The following is a 13314-nucleotide window of genomic DNA, read 5'->3' on the forward strand; positions in this document are numbered from 1 at the left end:
ATCAAATGGAGCTGAAGAAATACTTAGGGGTCTCTGAATCTGACCTGATCATGCTAGGTAAATAGTTTACTTTCTAACTGTCAGGTGCCACTAATTCTTTGTGTGTTGTTGTTGTTGTTTTTTTTTTTAGGGCCACACCTGTGGCATATGGCCGTTCCCAGCCACATGAGATCCAAACCATGTCTGCGACCTACACCACAGCTCACAGCAAGCTGGATCCTTAACCCACTGAGTGGGGTCAGGGATCAAACCCTGCATCCTCATTGATACTAGTTGGATTTGTTTCTGCTGCACCACAATGGAAACTCCCAAGGGGCCACTAATTCTTTTAAGGCATTTTTTTTTTTTTTTGTCTTTATCTAGGCCATACCCACAGCATATGGAGATTCCCAGGCTAGGGGTCCAGTCGGAGCTGTAGCTGTTGGCCTATACCAGAGCCACAGCAACTAGGGATCTGAGCCGTGTCTGCGACATACTCCAGAGCTCACAGTAACGCCGGATCCTTAACCCATTGAGCGAGGCCAGGGATCAAACCCACAACCTCATGGTTCCTAGTTGGATTTGTTAACCACTGAGCCACGACAGGAACTGAGCCACAACTGGAACTCCAAGGCAATTTTGAATAATAGTTCTTAGTGTACCATTTAGTTAAGATTATTCTTCTCTAAGAGTGCTTCAATTACATGCCTAGTGAGTTTACATGTCAAACTGTTACAGTCTTGCAAGTTTGTCCACCTCTTATGTGTTAAATTACTTTTTTCTTTTTTGTTCTCCCCATGGGCACATGGAAGTTCCCAGGCCAGGGATTTAATCTGAGCCACAGCTGCGACCTGCGCCAGGCTGCAGCAGTGCCTGATCCTTAACCCACTGCACCAGGCTGGGAATCGAACCCATGCTGCCAAAGAGACAAGCCTGATCATTTAACCCCCTGCCCCACAGAGGGAACTCCTTATGTGTTAAATTTTTAAAGACCTATTTAAAGACCCTTACTGAGCTTTCATGGAAATTACGAGGAGTATAAAAATAGTAAAGTTCTGCTGATTAGTAAAACAAGTTTAAAAATTTTTCAGTTGTGGTCAAGTAAAAATGTCTGTGATACTTTAATAAAATTGGGCCATTTAGAAAATAGTTGTAACTATCACATCTGACCTTAAAGTGTGGTTCATTTCTGTCCATTTATGCTGTATTTTGTTTTAATCTCAGAGCTGTCTGTGTAGAAGTGATGTTGTCTTTTGGAGATTTTATGGGAGAAATTCTGTTGCTTACACTTAAATGTGCATACTTGTAGATCTTTTAGATTGCGTTTTCCGAATATCCTGGTGAATAATTTTAAGAAAAAATTTAAATGTAGATAAGAAATAAGTTTTTGGGGGAAAGAAGGAAGAAAATAGTAAAGACTTTGTTACTAATACCTCAGGGGTAGCATTGCAGAATTGAAGATGTGTTCTAGGCAATTCCCTGGTGGCTCAGTGGGTTAAGGATCCTGTTGTCAGTGCTGTGGCTCGGGTCACTGATGTGATGTGGGTTCGATTCCTGGTCTGGGAACTTCTGTGTGCTGCAGGTGTGGCCAAAAAAAAAAAAAAAAAAAGAGGAATGTATTCTAAATTTCAGTAATTTATCTAATCTCATAACTGTAAGAGAGTTTACAAATAATTCATGTGTTCTTATTTTTGTCTGATTAAAGTATGTTCTTAAATCTCTGAAGTCATGTTATTTTCAAAGGCGGTAGCTAGAAATTCCTACTGGCCTTTGAATTTAAAAAAAAAGAACCCCCCTTGAATAGTGACTTAAGACTTTCTGATGATGCTATTTATTAGTGATTTTTAAAAATGCTTTATCTCTTACCTGCCTAGTTAGCCAGTCCATGGTAATGAAGCTTATAGCCCAACCAGCTAGATCATTTATGAAATAATTAATATGATAACTTTTTTATTCTCTAAATATATGGAGCATGAGTTATTAGAGAATTAGTTTATGAAAAGAAATTTGAATGGTAACAAGAATTTATGAAATGACATTTTTTTTGCTCTAATATTAAGTATTCTAATGCTAAATGAACTTTAGTGTTGCTAGCAAAACTTACTAAAATTGTGGAAAACTTAAGGTTTTCTGTTTTCCACAGTTATTTCCCCTGCAAATTCAAACCTCCTTTACCATCTCAACTCAAAGTTTCCTACGACTCAACTGATTAGTAATCTTAATTTTCTGGAGTTTTCTGAGAGCCAAGAAAGTAAGCACCAGAACTCCCAAACTACCAGATTGGAATTAATAGTACCCATGTGTAGGATTTATGTCCTTTATTCCAGGGTACATGTTCTGTATTGTCCGAACCCAAAACTGGAACATTAGATAAAAATCTGAACAAGGAATTGAAATCTGAAGGCCAGAAGCAGTAAATTTGATGAAATTATTTTAGTAGACTCTTTTAAGTTTCTGACTCTCAAGTTCAGACACATTTTTATGCCCTCCCAAGTTTACTGTTGAACATTGTATTTTACATCTTTTTGTGTATCTCTTACCCACCTACTGTAGATATAGATAATTTTACTATTTTTGTCTTTTAACCTTTCTTACTAGCTTTGCATGTGGCATGTGGTTGTTTTACTGCCTTTATATTTTCCTTTATCAGTGAGCTTTTTCCTTTGGGAATTTTCCTATTTCTAATCAAGACCTACCCTTAGAGAAGTCCCTTTAATATTTCTTTTTTTTTTGTCTTTTTTTTGCTATTTCTTGCGCCGCTCCTGCGGCATATGGAGGTTCCCAGGCTAGGGGTCTAATCGGAGCTGTAGCCACCGGCCTATGCCAGAGCCATAGCAACGCGGGATCCGAGCCGCGTCTGCAACCTACACCACAGCTCATGGCAACGCCAGATCGTTAACCCACTGAGCAAGGGCAGGGACCGAATCCGCAACCTCATGGTTCCTAGTCGGATTCGTTAGCCACTGCGCCACGACGGGAACTCCTTAATATTTCTTGTAAACTTGTTTTAGCAGTGCCAGACTCTTAGCTTTTTCTTGTTTGTGAAACTTTTGAGCTTTTTATCAAATCTGAATGAAAGCTTATCAGATAGAGTACTTTTTGGTTGTAGGTTTTCACTTTCATCACTTTAAATATATCATGCCACTTCCTTCTCACCTGTAGAGTTTCTGTTAGAAAGTCAGCCAATAGCTATAAGGGAGTTCCCTTGTATGTAATTTGTTCCTTTTTCCCTTGCTAATTTTGATATTCTCTCTCATATTTAAGTTTCGCCATTTTAATTATGATGTGTATGATCCTCTTTGGGTTAATCCCGTTTGGGACTTTGTGCCTCCTGGACCAGGATGTCTGCTTCCTTTCCCAGGTCATGGAAGTTTTTAGCTGTTATGTCTTCAAATATGTTCTCAGCGCCTTTCTCTCTCTCTCTTCTCCTTCTTGGACCCTCATAATGTGAATGTTAACATGCTTGATGTTGTCCTAGAGGTCTCTTGAACTGTTCTCATTTCTTTTTATTCTTTTTTCCTTTTTCTCTTTTGCTTCAGTGATTTCTATTACTCGTCCATTGATCTGTTTCCCTGTATCATCTAATATAATATTGATTCCTTCTAGTGTATTTTTCATTTCAGTTATTATATATATATTTTTGTCTTTTTAGGGCGACACCCACGGCATATGGAAGTTCCCAGGCTAGGGGTCTAATTGGAGCTAAAGCTGCCAACTTACACCACAGCTACAACAGTGCCAGTTCTGTGCCATGTCTGCTGCCTACACTGCAGCTCACGGAAATGACAGATCCTTAACCCACTGAGCAAGGCCGGGGATTGAACCCACATCTTCATGGGTACTAGACAGATTTGTTACTGCTGAGCCACAATGGGAACTCCAGTTATTGTATTCTTCATTTCTGGTCTTTCTTAATATTTTCTAACTCTTTGCTAAAAACTTCTAACCTCTGCTCTGTTCATCCAGTCTTCTCCAGAGTTCTTTGAACATCTTTACTGTCATGACCTTGAACTATTTGTCAGGTAGATTGCCTATCTCTACTTCACTTAATTCTTCTTTTGGGGTTAATTTTTGTTCATTTGTTTGGACCTTATTCCTCTGTCACTTTTATTTGCCTAATTTTCTATTTTTATTTCTGTATGTTTGGTAGTTTGATTGTTTTCCAACTTTGGGGAACAGCCTTTTGTAGGATCCTATGTGTCCCAGCAGCACACTTTCCTCTGGGCACCAGAGATACGTGCTCTAGGGGTGCCCTCTATGTAGGCCTCATAGGTCCTTCTGTTGTGATGGGCTGGCTACAGTGGGTGGTCTGGTAGGTGTGGCTGGTCCTGTACCTGGTTGGTTGGCATTGGCTGCTGGCTGCTGCTCAGTGGGGTTGGGTCACAAGACGGCTGGCTGTGGGGCCCTGGGATTTCTTGAACTAATGCTGGCCTACTAGTAGATGAGGCTGGGTTCTGGAGTGGGTGGTTATAGAGCTGGGGCTGCCAGGTCTAATGATAAGCTAGTGAGCAGGGCTGGTTCTTGACATGACTGGCTGCAAGGTCAGGGGTGTCTTGAAGCTGGTGTCAGCCCACTGGTGGGTGTGATCAGAACCTGGGGCAGCTGGTTGAGGGGCCCCAGGTGTCCCCAAGCTGGTATTGGCAGGCTGTGAGGATGTCGTGTCTTGGGGCTTGTGTCTGCCTACTGGTGGGCAGGGCCAGGGCCAAGGGGATCTCCAGGCTGGTGCCTGCTCTTTGGTGGCTGAGGCTGGGTCCTGGGGTCTCTGGTTACAGAGGCTTGGGGGCCCCAAAGTTGGTATTTCAACCCAACAGTGGGTAGGGCCAGGGCCCAGGTGTTCCTGGGGCTGATACTTACTCACTGGTGTGTGAAGCTGGTGCCCAGGCTATTGTGAGTCCACTAGTAGTTGAGCCAGGTCCTGGAGTCTCTGACTGCAGTACTCTCAGAGTCACAGTGGTTAGTGTGAGTGTGCTGGTGTGTGGGCCTGGGTTCTGGGCTCTCTGGTGGACAGAGCTGGGTCCTGAGGCATCTGAGGGCTCAGGGGCTCTTAAGGCAGCAGGCCTACAGGTCTGAGTCCTGGAGCTGATAAGCTAGAGGGAGGATTCCAGAGTGATGCTTGCTAGATCAGCAGATGGGTCTGACCCAGACTTCTTTCCAATTATTGCCTCTGCCCTGGGTCCCAGAGCACTTGAGATTTTGTGTGTGCCCTTTAGGCGTAGAGTCTCTATTTCTCATAACGTTCTGGCTTTTCTGAAAGTAAGCCTTGCTAGCCTTCAAAGCCAAATCTTGGGACTCATCTTCCAGTGCAGATCCACTGTGTGGGGCTTAGACTCCTCGCTCCTTGGGAAGAACCTCTGCAATTGTAATTTTTCCCCACCTAGGGGCGTGGGACTTGATTGTATTGTCTCTGTGCCTCTTACCCATCTCATTGTGGTTCCTTCTTATATCTGTAGCTGTAGAAGATCTTTTCTGCTAGTCTTCTGGATTTTCTCTTCACTTTCTCTGTAAATAGTTGTAATTTTGGTGTGCCATAAAAAAGAACATACTTTTAATTCTGGCATTACACTCTAGTGGACATATTTTCTATTGATGATTAAATGGATGTTTCTAAACTTCTCTTTCAAGATTTTACTTTATAGATTGTTTAAAAGACATATGCTTTAAAAGAATATTAATGATAAGATAGTAACATTATAAAATGTCATTCCAAATGAGTGGTAAAGACAGTTCTTGAAAGCTTATGTCTTTATGTCTAAAAGTTATCCGTTCTCAGGGAGCTAACAAGCCCTTTGTTTGGATTGTATAGAGTAAATTCCAAATGAAGTTCATGAATCTGAACACAAGAGAACTGCAAATCCAAGTGGAACTAAGGTCACCTAACTGCCTTCTAAAATGCTAGTTCATATTTGGTCTTTAGTAGTCATATGCTGTATGTTAAAAATCCATTTAAAAAATCAGAGTTCCTGTCATGGCACATCGGGAACGAATCCAACTAGGAACCACAAGGTTGAGGGTTCAATCCCTGGCCTTGCTCAGTGGGTTAAGGATCTGGCATTGCCATGAGATGTGGTGTAGGTTGCCGATATGGCTCAGATTCTGTGTTGCTCTGGCTGTGATGTAGGCCGGCAGCTGCAGCTCTGATTGGACCCCTAGCCTGGGAGCTTCCGTATGCTGTGGGTGCAGCCCTACCTAAAAAGCAAACAAACAAACAAAAATCTATTTAAAAAATAAAGGACTCAAGCTCAAAACGTATTATTTTTGAGATCCTGTTGACTATATAATTGGAAAACTTCACGCTGTATTTGGTACTAACACCAAATTATAAGTTTCTAGAACCAGACTTTCTAGTTAAGTTTACACTTGTAGGTTTCACAGGTAATCATTAAAATGTGCCTTAAATTCTGTTTTATATAGGGCTTTCAAAAGAAATATAATATGGAATATATATCATGTAATAAGACAAAATTTATTTTATTTTAATTTAGCTTGCTTTGAAAGGCTCTAGCTACAGTGGACTGCTTGAGCGACATCACATTCACACCAAAAATGTGGAACATATTGTAGATAGTTTACGGTAAGTCTGTGGGATTGGGACTTGGGTAGACTTTGGTATTCAGGAGTCTCAATTTTTATTTTTACCAGCAGCTAATACTTAGATTTTTTTAAAATAAAGTTTGCCATTATAAAATCATACTTAGAAAATTATATTGTTGCTAATGGACCTGATATCATAGTGTTTGTAAGGAAATTTTTGTTGTAGTCTGAAAAGTTCGTAGATTTTCAGTTATTACTTGGTCTACCTGAGAATTACCCTTTCTGCCGAGAGTTAATTTTGTTCACAGGGTTCAATTGTATGTATAATGTTTTACTTCATATATAGAATAGTAGATTATACAGGTGTTCATTATAATATTCTTTGAATATCTAAAAGTTCTAATTGTAGAAACTTCACCTAATTCAGGACTAAATGAGTCAATGAATAAGTTTATGTGTATGCAAGAGAATCAGTGTGAAGACAAAATTAGAAAGTATTTTAATCAGTGTTTCAGTGTCTGGCACTCAGTAAATATTGGTTGGTTTTGAAATAATGGCTGTTCAGTTTTACAGTTTAAAAATATTGTCATTTAAGGTGTTAGTCTTCTGGGCCATTTTGTATTAATGAATTTTAGCTTCAGAAAGAGTAGAGAAAATGAAGTTCTAATCAAGCACTATTGCTATTTATCAGGGGCTTTAAAAGGTATTTTGGGGGAGATAATTAGTTTATTCATGTGCTTCCTGACTTAGAGTTAAATTGGTTGTTGTAGTAAATGAAAATGAAGGTGACCTTACAAAGCTAAATATAAATTTGCTTATAAAACAAATTTTTGTTTGCTTTTTTATTTTAAATCTGTCATAATAAACTGCCTCTCAAAAATATTCTTCTTTATGTTACTGTTTTTATCTTAGAAATGAGGGAATTGAGGTTCGTCTTGTAAAAAGGAGAGAATATGATGAAGAGACTGTGCGATGGGCAGATGCTGTCATAGCTGCAGGAGGTAATAGTTTTGCAGAGGTCAAGGTGTTGGAATATGGAAATGCTCTTAATTTTTTTGTGAAATTTTATTTATTTTGTCTTTTTAGGGCCACACCTGCGGCATATGGAGGTTCCCAGCCTAGGGTTCTAATCGGAGCTGTAGTCGCCAGCCTACGCCACAGCCACAGCAATGCCAGATCCTCAACCCACTGAGCGAGGCCAGGGATCGAACCTGCAACCTCATGGTTCCTAGTTGGATTTGTTTCTGCTGTGCCACGATGGGAACTCTGGAAATGCTCTTTAGTACGGGTATTTTCTGTGGCCTAGCTATAATGAAGGCTTTGGAGTCATCATTAGATAGATTTTTGGATCTTTAAGATCAGGTTTAAAAGATATGCTTTATATATAGGAGCTCCTGTTGTGGCTCAGTGGTTAATGAATCCAACTAGGAACCATGAGGTTGCGGGTTCGATCCCTGGCCTTGCTCAGTGGGTTAAAGATCCGGCATTGCCGTGAGCTGTGGTGTAGGTTGCAGACGCGGCTCGGATCCCACGTTGGAGTGGCTCTGGTGTAGGCTGGTGGCTGCAGCTCTGATTCGACCCCTAGCCTGGGAACCTCCATATGCTGCGAGAGCGGACCAAGAAAAATGGCAAAAAGACAAAAAAAAAAGTATGTTTTATATGACATTTCACTTTTTTAGTGAATGATGTTACTAAGAGGTTCTGAACATATATTTATGTGTGTGTATGTATTATTTTCTTTCTTTCTTTTTTTTTTTTTTTTGTCTTTTTAGGGCTGCACCCATGGCATATGGAGGTTTCCAGGATAGGGGTCCAATTGGAGCTGTAGCTGCTGGCCTACGTCAGAGCCACAGCATTGCCAGGTCTGAGCCAACTCTGCAACCTACACCACAACACACGGCAACGCTGGATCCTTAACCCACTGCGTGAGGCCAGGGATCAAACCCGCATCCTCATGTATGCTAGCTGGGTTTGTTAACCACTGCAACACAACAGTAACTCCTATGTGTATCTATTTAAAGTGTGCATTTAACTTCAAATATGATTCAAAAGATTATTTATAATTGTATCTTGGTTTACTTATGCCAGTCTTAAAAAAAAAGTTGTTTTTATTAAGAGTTTAATGAGATTAGATGAATTCCATCCCTCTGTGGCCCCAATATAGTTACATTTATTTTTTTCCTGAGCTTTATTATTATGTAAGTGACCATTCTTTCTAAACATTTACATTGATGGCATTTTTTTAGATAGAAAAATCCAAAGTTGAACACTTTACTGGATATATTCTCATTAAAATAATTTATAAATTTGGGCTGATGTTCGGAGAGAAGAGGATTGGCTAACAGAAATCATAGGAATTAGACTGTATATAGCACAGTCTTCTGGGATAGACCATGATGGAAAATAATACATAAAAAAAGAACGTATGTGTGTATGCATAGATATATGCATGTGTATATGCATATATATGTATGTGTATATATATATAGCATTTGGCTGTACTGCACAGCAGATATTGGTAGAACATTGTAAACCAACTATACTTTAATAAAATTTTAAAAATCTTTAAGAAGTTTGCATCATGGCGCAGTGGAAATGAATCCAACTAGGAACCATGAGGTTGCGGGTTTGATCCCTGGCCTTGCTCAGTGGGTTGAGGATCAGGCGTTGCTGTGAGCTGTGGTGTAGGTCACAGACGTGGCTTGGATCCTGCATTGCAATGGCTCTGGTGTAGGCTGGCTGCTAAAGCTCCGATTCAACCCCTAGCCTGGGAACCTCCATATGCCACAAATGTGGCTCCCCCCCACCCCCCAAATAAAAGAAAAAAAAATTTTTTTTTAAAGTGACAGGATTAGAGCAGTGCTTCCTAACTGGGTGGTTCTACCTGCATCTAATAAGTAGAGGCCAGGGATACTGCTCACCATCCTACAAGGCTCAGGACAGCCCCCCACAACAGGGAATTATCTGGCCTAACGTGACAATCATGCCACTGTTGAAAAATTCTGAATGAGAATAGAGAGATATTACAAGGGGGTAGTGGGTGGAAAGGAAATAGTATGGCAGCCAACAGGATGGGGTAGGGGTATGATTGTTAAAAGAACTGGTGTTCAAAATGTGGTTATAAAGTAGTTTTAAAACAAGTCTAGTTGTGTCTTATGTCCTTTAGGTGATGGGACAATGCTTTTGGCAGCAAGTAAAGTCTTGGACAGACTTAAACCAGTTATTGGAGTAAACACTGACCCAGAACGGTAAGGAAAAACTTTTTTTTTTGGCATGTTATACATACAAACATTTATGCTTTGCTTTCTATAGTATCTGTTTATGATAAATCTTAAACTTTGGAAGGTCTTTATTCTGTTGCTACGGGAAGTTTACTCTGGTCCATGCTGTGTAAGTGGAAACATCACTGTCCTGTGCATAATACAATGTTAGAACCATGTTCCAAAATCATTCCAGTGGTAAAATTTAGTGTAGATATTTTCAAGGACACAGCTCTTTTTTAGCTCAAGCATGAGAAGAATATATGCTGGCATTGGTGGTAGATTATGATATATGATGGACAAGTCCTCACATTTGATTTGGGTAGTTTGAGAGTAGGATCCATTGCAGAATAGACCCAAGCCCTTGACCCAGGTGAGTAGTGGCGACCTTTGGTGTTGCCGAAGATGGATGAGTTAGTAATGTTCCATCTTCTGCCCTTCCTTATGGCTCTTATCCACATTCCTGATTATACCTTCACTGATTTCCTGAGTGAATTCATTGACTTAATAACTAGACCAGAGCCTATTACCATTTTCTCCTTTCCTCGGTTTCACCAACCTTTATCCTCATTCTGTTACAGCCACCTACAGCAGTGATCACACCTGGACTTCGTGATCATCTAGAATTTACCCATCTCTCAAATCACCCAAATCATATAGCCTCCTGCCTTAACAGCATTCTTATTCCCTCAATCCTATTAAATTTGCCCTTTGACTTTCACTTTTTAAACAAATTTCTTTTTTTTTTTTTTGGTCTTTTTGCCTTTTATAGGGTTGCTCCTGTGGCGTATGGAGGTTCTCAGGCTAGGGGTCGAATCGGAGCTGAGGCTGCCGGCCTACACCACAGCCACAGCAACGAGGGATCCGAGCCTCATCTGCAACCTACACCACAGCTCACAGCAACGCCTGATCCTCAGCCCACTGAGCAAGGCCAGGGATCGAACCCACAACCTCATGGTTCCTAGTCGGATTCGTCAACCACTGCGCCACAACAGGAGCTCCTAAACAAATGTCTTTAATATTGTGTACCATTATCTTCCTGTTTAATCGTAGATGGGTCCCTTTTCTATTCCTATATCAGCACTCCTGAGGCCATCTGGGGGAAAAAAAAATCATAGAAATTTGAGCTTAGTGACCCATTTTGGGCTTTAGTTGCCCAAATTTACTTCTGATTTGTAGTTTTTAGCTCTTAGAACTGGACCCTCAAAGGTGGTCATAAATCGTGGCCCAGGTCCTCTCCCCTCCCCACTGCTACTTGAAGAATGGCTGTTCAACTCCGTGTGCTCCTTGCTTTCCCTGTCCTTCTTCCTTCACCACCTCCTTCTCCATCTCATGGAGGACACGGAAAGCAGTAGATTAGAACTTCGACTTTTCTCTCCCTTACAAAAATTTTTGTTCTTTTTTCCTCTCTCCCTTTGCTCATGATTCCTTTTAGCCTAAAAACTTGTTCAAGACTCCCATCTTTCAAGAAAATTTAATGTTTTTTCACCCTGTATCTCATTTCTCGACTGTTAGCTCTTTCCTTCCCTTTACCCCCACTTTCTTAAAGCAGTTATTTACTAAACCTTTACAGTCACTTCTGGATTTGCCCCTAACCACTTCATTGACCTTGCTTTTGCCTTACCTAACAGTGATATTCTGGTTACTGACATTTTAGAAGTCCTTGTCTTACTTGATTTCTGGGAAATTTTTGGTACTAACTGCTCTCTTGTTGCAGCTGTATTTTTCTGGCATTTAATGACATCTCTTTCTTCCCATTTTGTTGACTATTTCTTTGTCTTCATGTCTCTCTTTTGAAGGATCCTATTTTTTTTGGCCACTACTTAAATACTGGTGTTTTCAAGTATTACCTTTAGGGCCATCCTTTTTCTCCTTCACCCTCTGGACAGCCTAGAGAATACCTGATAATGCCTGTCACTTTAATAACTTTGATCCTGGTGACTCCAAAATCTTTATATCCAACAGTGATTTGTTTCCATTCTTACCTTATTTATAGTCTTTTTTCCCCACTGCAGCCACAATGATTTTTTAAAAATAAAACTTGATTTAACATGATATGACTTCTCTGCTCAAGGTCTTACTGTGGCTTCCATCTAACTCAGGATAAAATCTAACTCTACTATGACTGAGGTGACCAACTCATTCTTATCCTGGTTTGCTTGGGACTTCCGCAGTTTTAGCACCAAAAAATCCTATGTCCTGGGACAGTTGTTAGTGGCAGGTAGGCTGGGACAGTTGGTCACCTTTGACATTAGAGACTCTATATTATCTGATCCGACTATTCTGTGTCCTTATACCCTGTTATTTTCCCTTTCTTCATGTCATTCTAGCCATACTGGCCCCTACTTGAATGAAACAGTCTTTCTGTTTCGTAGACAGGTTCATTTGTGCCATATATTAGATTCTATGTATAAGTGATATCATATGGTATTTGTCTTTCTCTTTCTGACTTATTTTACTTATTATGAGGATCTCTAGTTGCATCCATATTGCTACAAATACTATTATTTTGTTCTTTCTTCCCCTTTTTTTTAAAAAATTGAAGTATATTTACATTTCTTTTTTTTTTAGTAGAACACATTTTTTACCTAGAAAAGAATTCATGTAACAAAAATACTAACATAAAAGATAGAAATTATCCGTAGTCATTGTACATTTCATTCTTTTTATGGCTGAGTATTGATAACAAATTTTTAATTGTCTTTAGTGTTGGTGCATGTCTATTTTAGAACTTTGTAATGGCATATTTTTATGTCATCAAAGTAAGAGATTCTTTAGTGATCACATTTTATACAATTTGTTGAAATATATTTTCCTTTAAAAGCTGGCTTAGGAGTTCCCTTGGTGGCGCAGTGGTTAACGAATCTGACTAGGAACCATGAGGTTGCGGGTTCGGTCCCTGGCTTTGCTCAGTGGGTTAAGGATCCAGCGCTGCTGTGAGCTGTGGTGTAGGTCACAGACGTGGCTCGGATCCTGCACTGCTGTGGCTCTGGCGTAGGCCGGCAGCTATAGCTCCAATTCTACCCCTAGCCTGAGAACCTCCATATGCCGCGGGAGCAGTCCTAGAAAAGGCAAAAGACAAACAAACAAGCAAACAAACAAAAAAAACTGGCTTAACACTCACTGGCTTGTGGGGGTTTTGAAACTGGTAAGCAGAAGGTATTTCTCTAATTTCTACCTAGAATAACATGTCCTTGAAATCCTTTGGTTTCTCTATATTTCAGGTTAACTGACTTCTTTTCCTTTCTTTTTTTTAGGGCCGCACCCACAGCATATGGAAATTCCCGGGTTTGGGGGTCGAATTGGAGCTGCAGCTGCCAGCCACAGCCACAATAACATCAGATCCAAGCCACATCTTTGACCTACATGGCAATGCCGGATCCTTAACCCACTGAGCGAGGCCAGGGATTGAACCCTCATCCTGATGGATACTAGTGAGGTTCGTAACTTGCTGAACCACAACGGGAACTCCCTCACTTCTTTTTTTTTTTTTGTCTCTTTCTAGGGACGCACCCACCACATATGGAGGTTCTCAGGCTAGGGG

General features: G+C 40.4%; 1 protein-coding gene across 2 annotated transcripts in view; it reads left to right on the plus strand.

The window, feature by feature from the left end:
- The window catches only part of NADK2 (NAD kinase 2, mitochondrial), a 50732-nt gene that overhangs the window by 10355 nt on the left and 27063 nt on the right, over positions 1-13314 (plus strand). For both annotated transcript variants that reach the window (XM_047767004.1, XM_047767012.1), the window contains exons 2-4: positions 6462-6550; positions 7423-7511; positions 9677-9758. In XM_047767004.1, the coding sequence (XP_047622960.1) occupies positions 6462-6550; positions 7423-7511; positions 9677-9758 (260 nt within the window). The remainder of the gene's footprint in view (positions 1-6461; positions 6551-7422; positions 7512-9676; positions 9759-13314) is intronic.

Source organism: Phacochoerus africanus, chromosome 1 (assembly GCF_016906955.1).
Source record: "Phacochoerus africanus isolate WHEZ1 chromosome 1, ROS_Pafr_v1, whole genome shotgun sequence".
In the NCBI taxonomy this organism is placed as follows: Eukaryota; Metazoa; Chordata; class Mammalia; order Artiodactyla; family Suidae; genus Phacochoerus; species Phacochoerus africanus.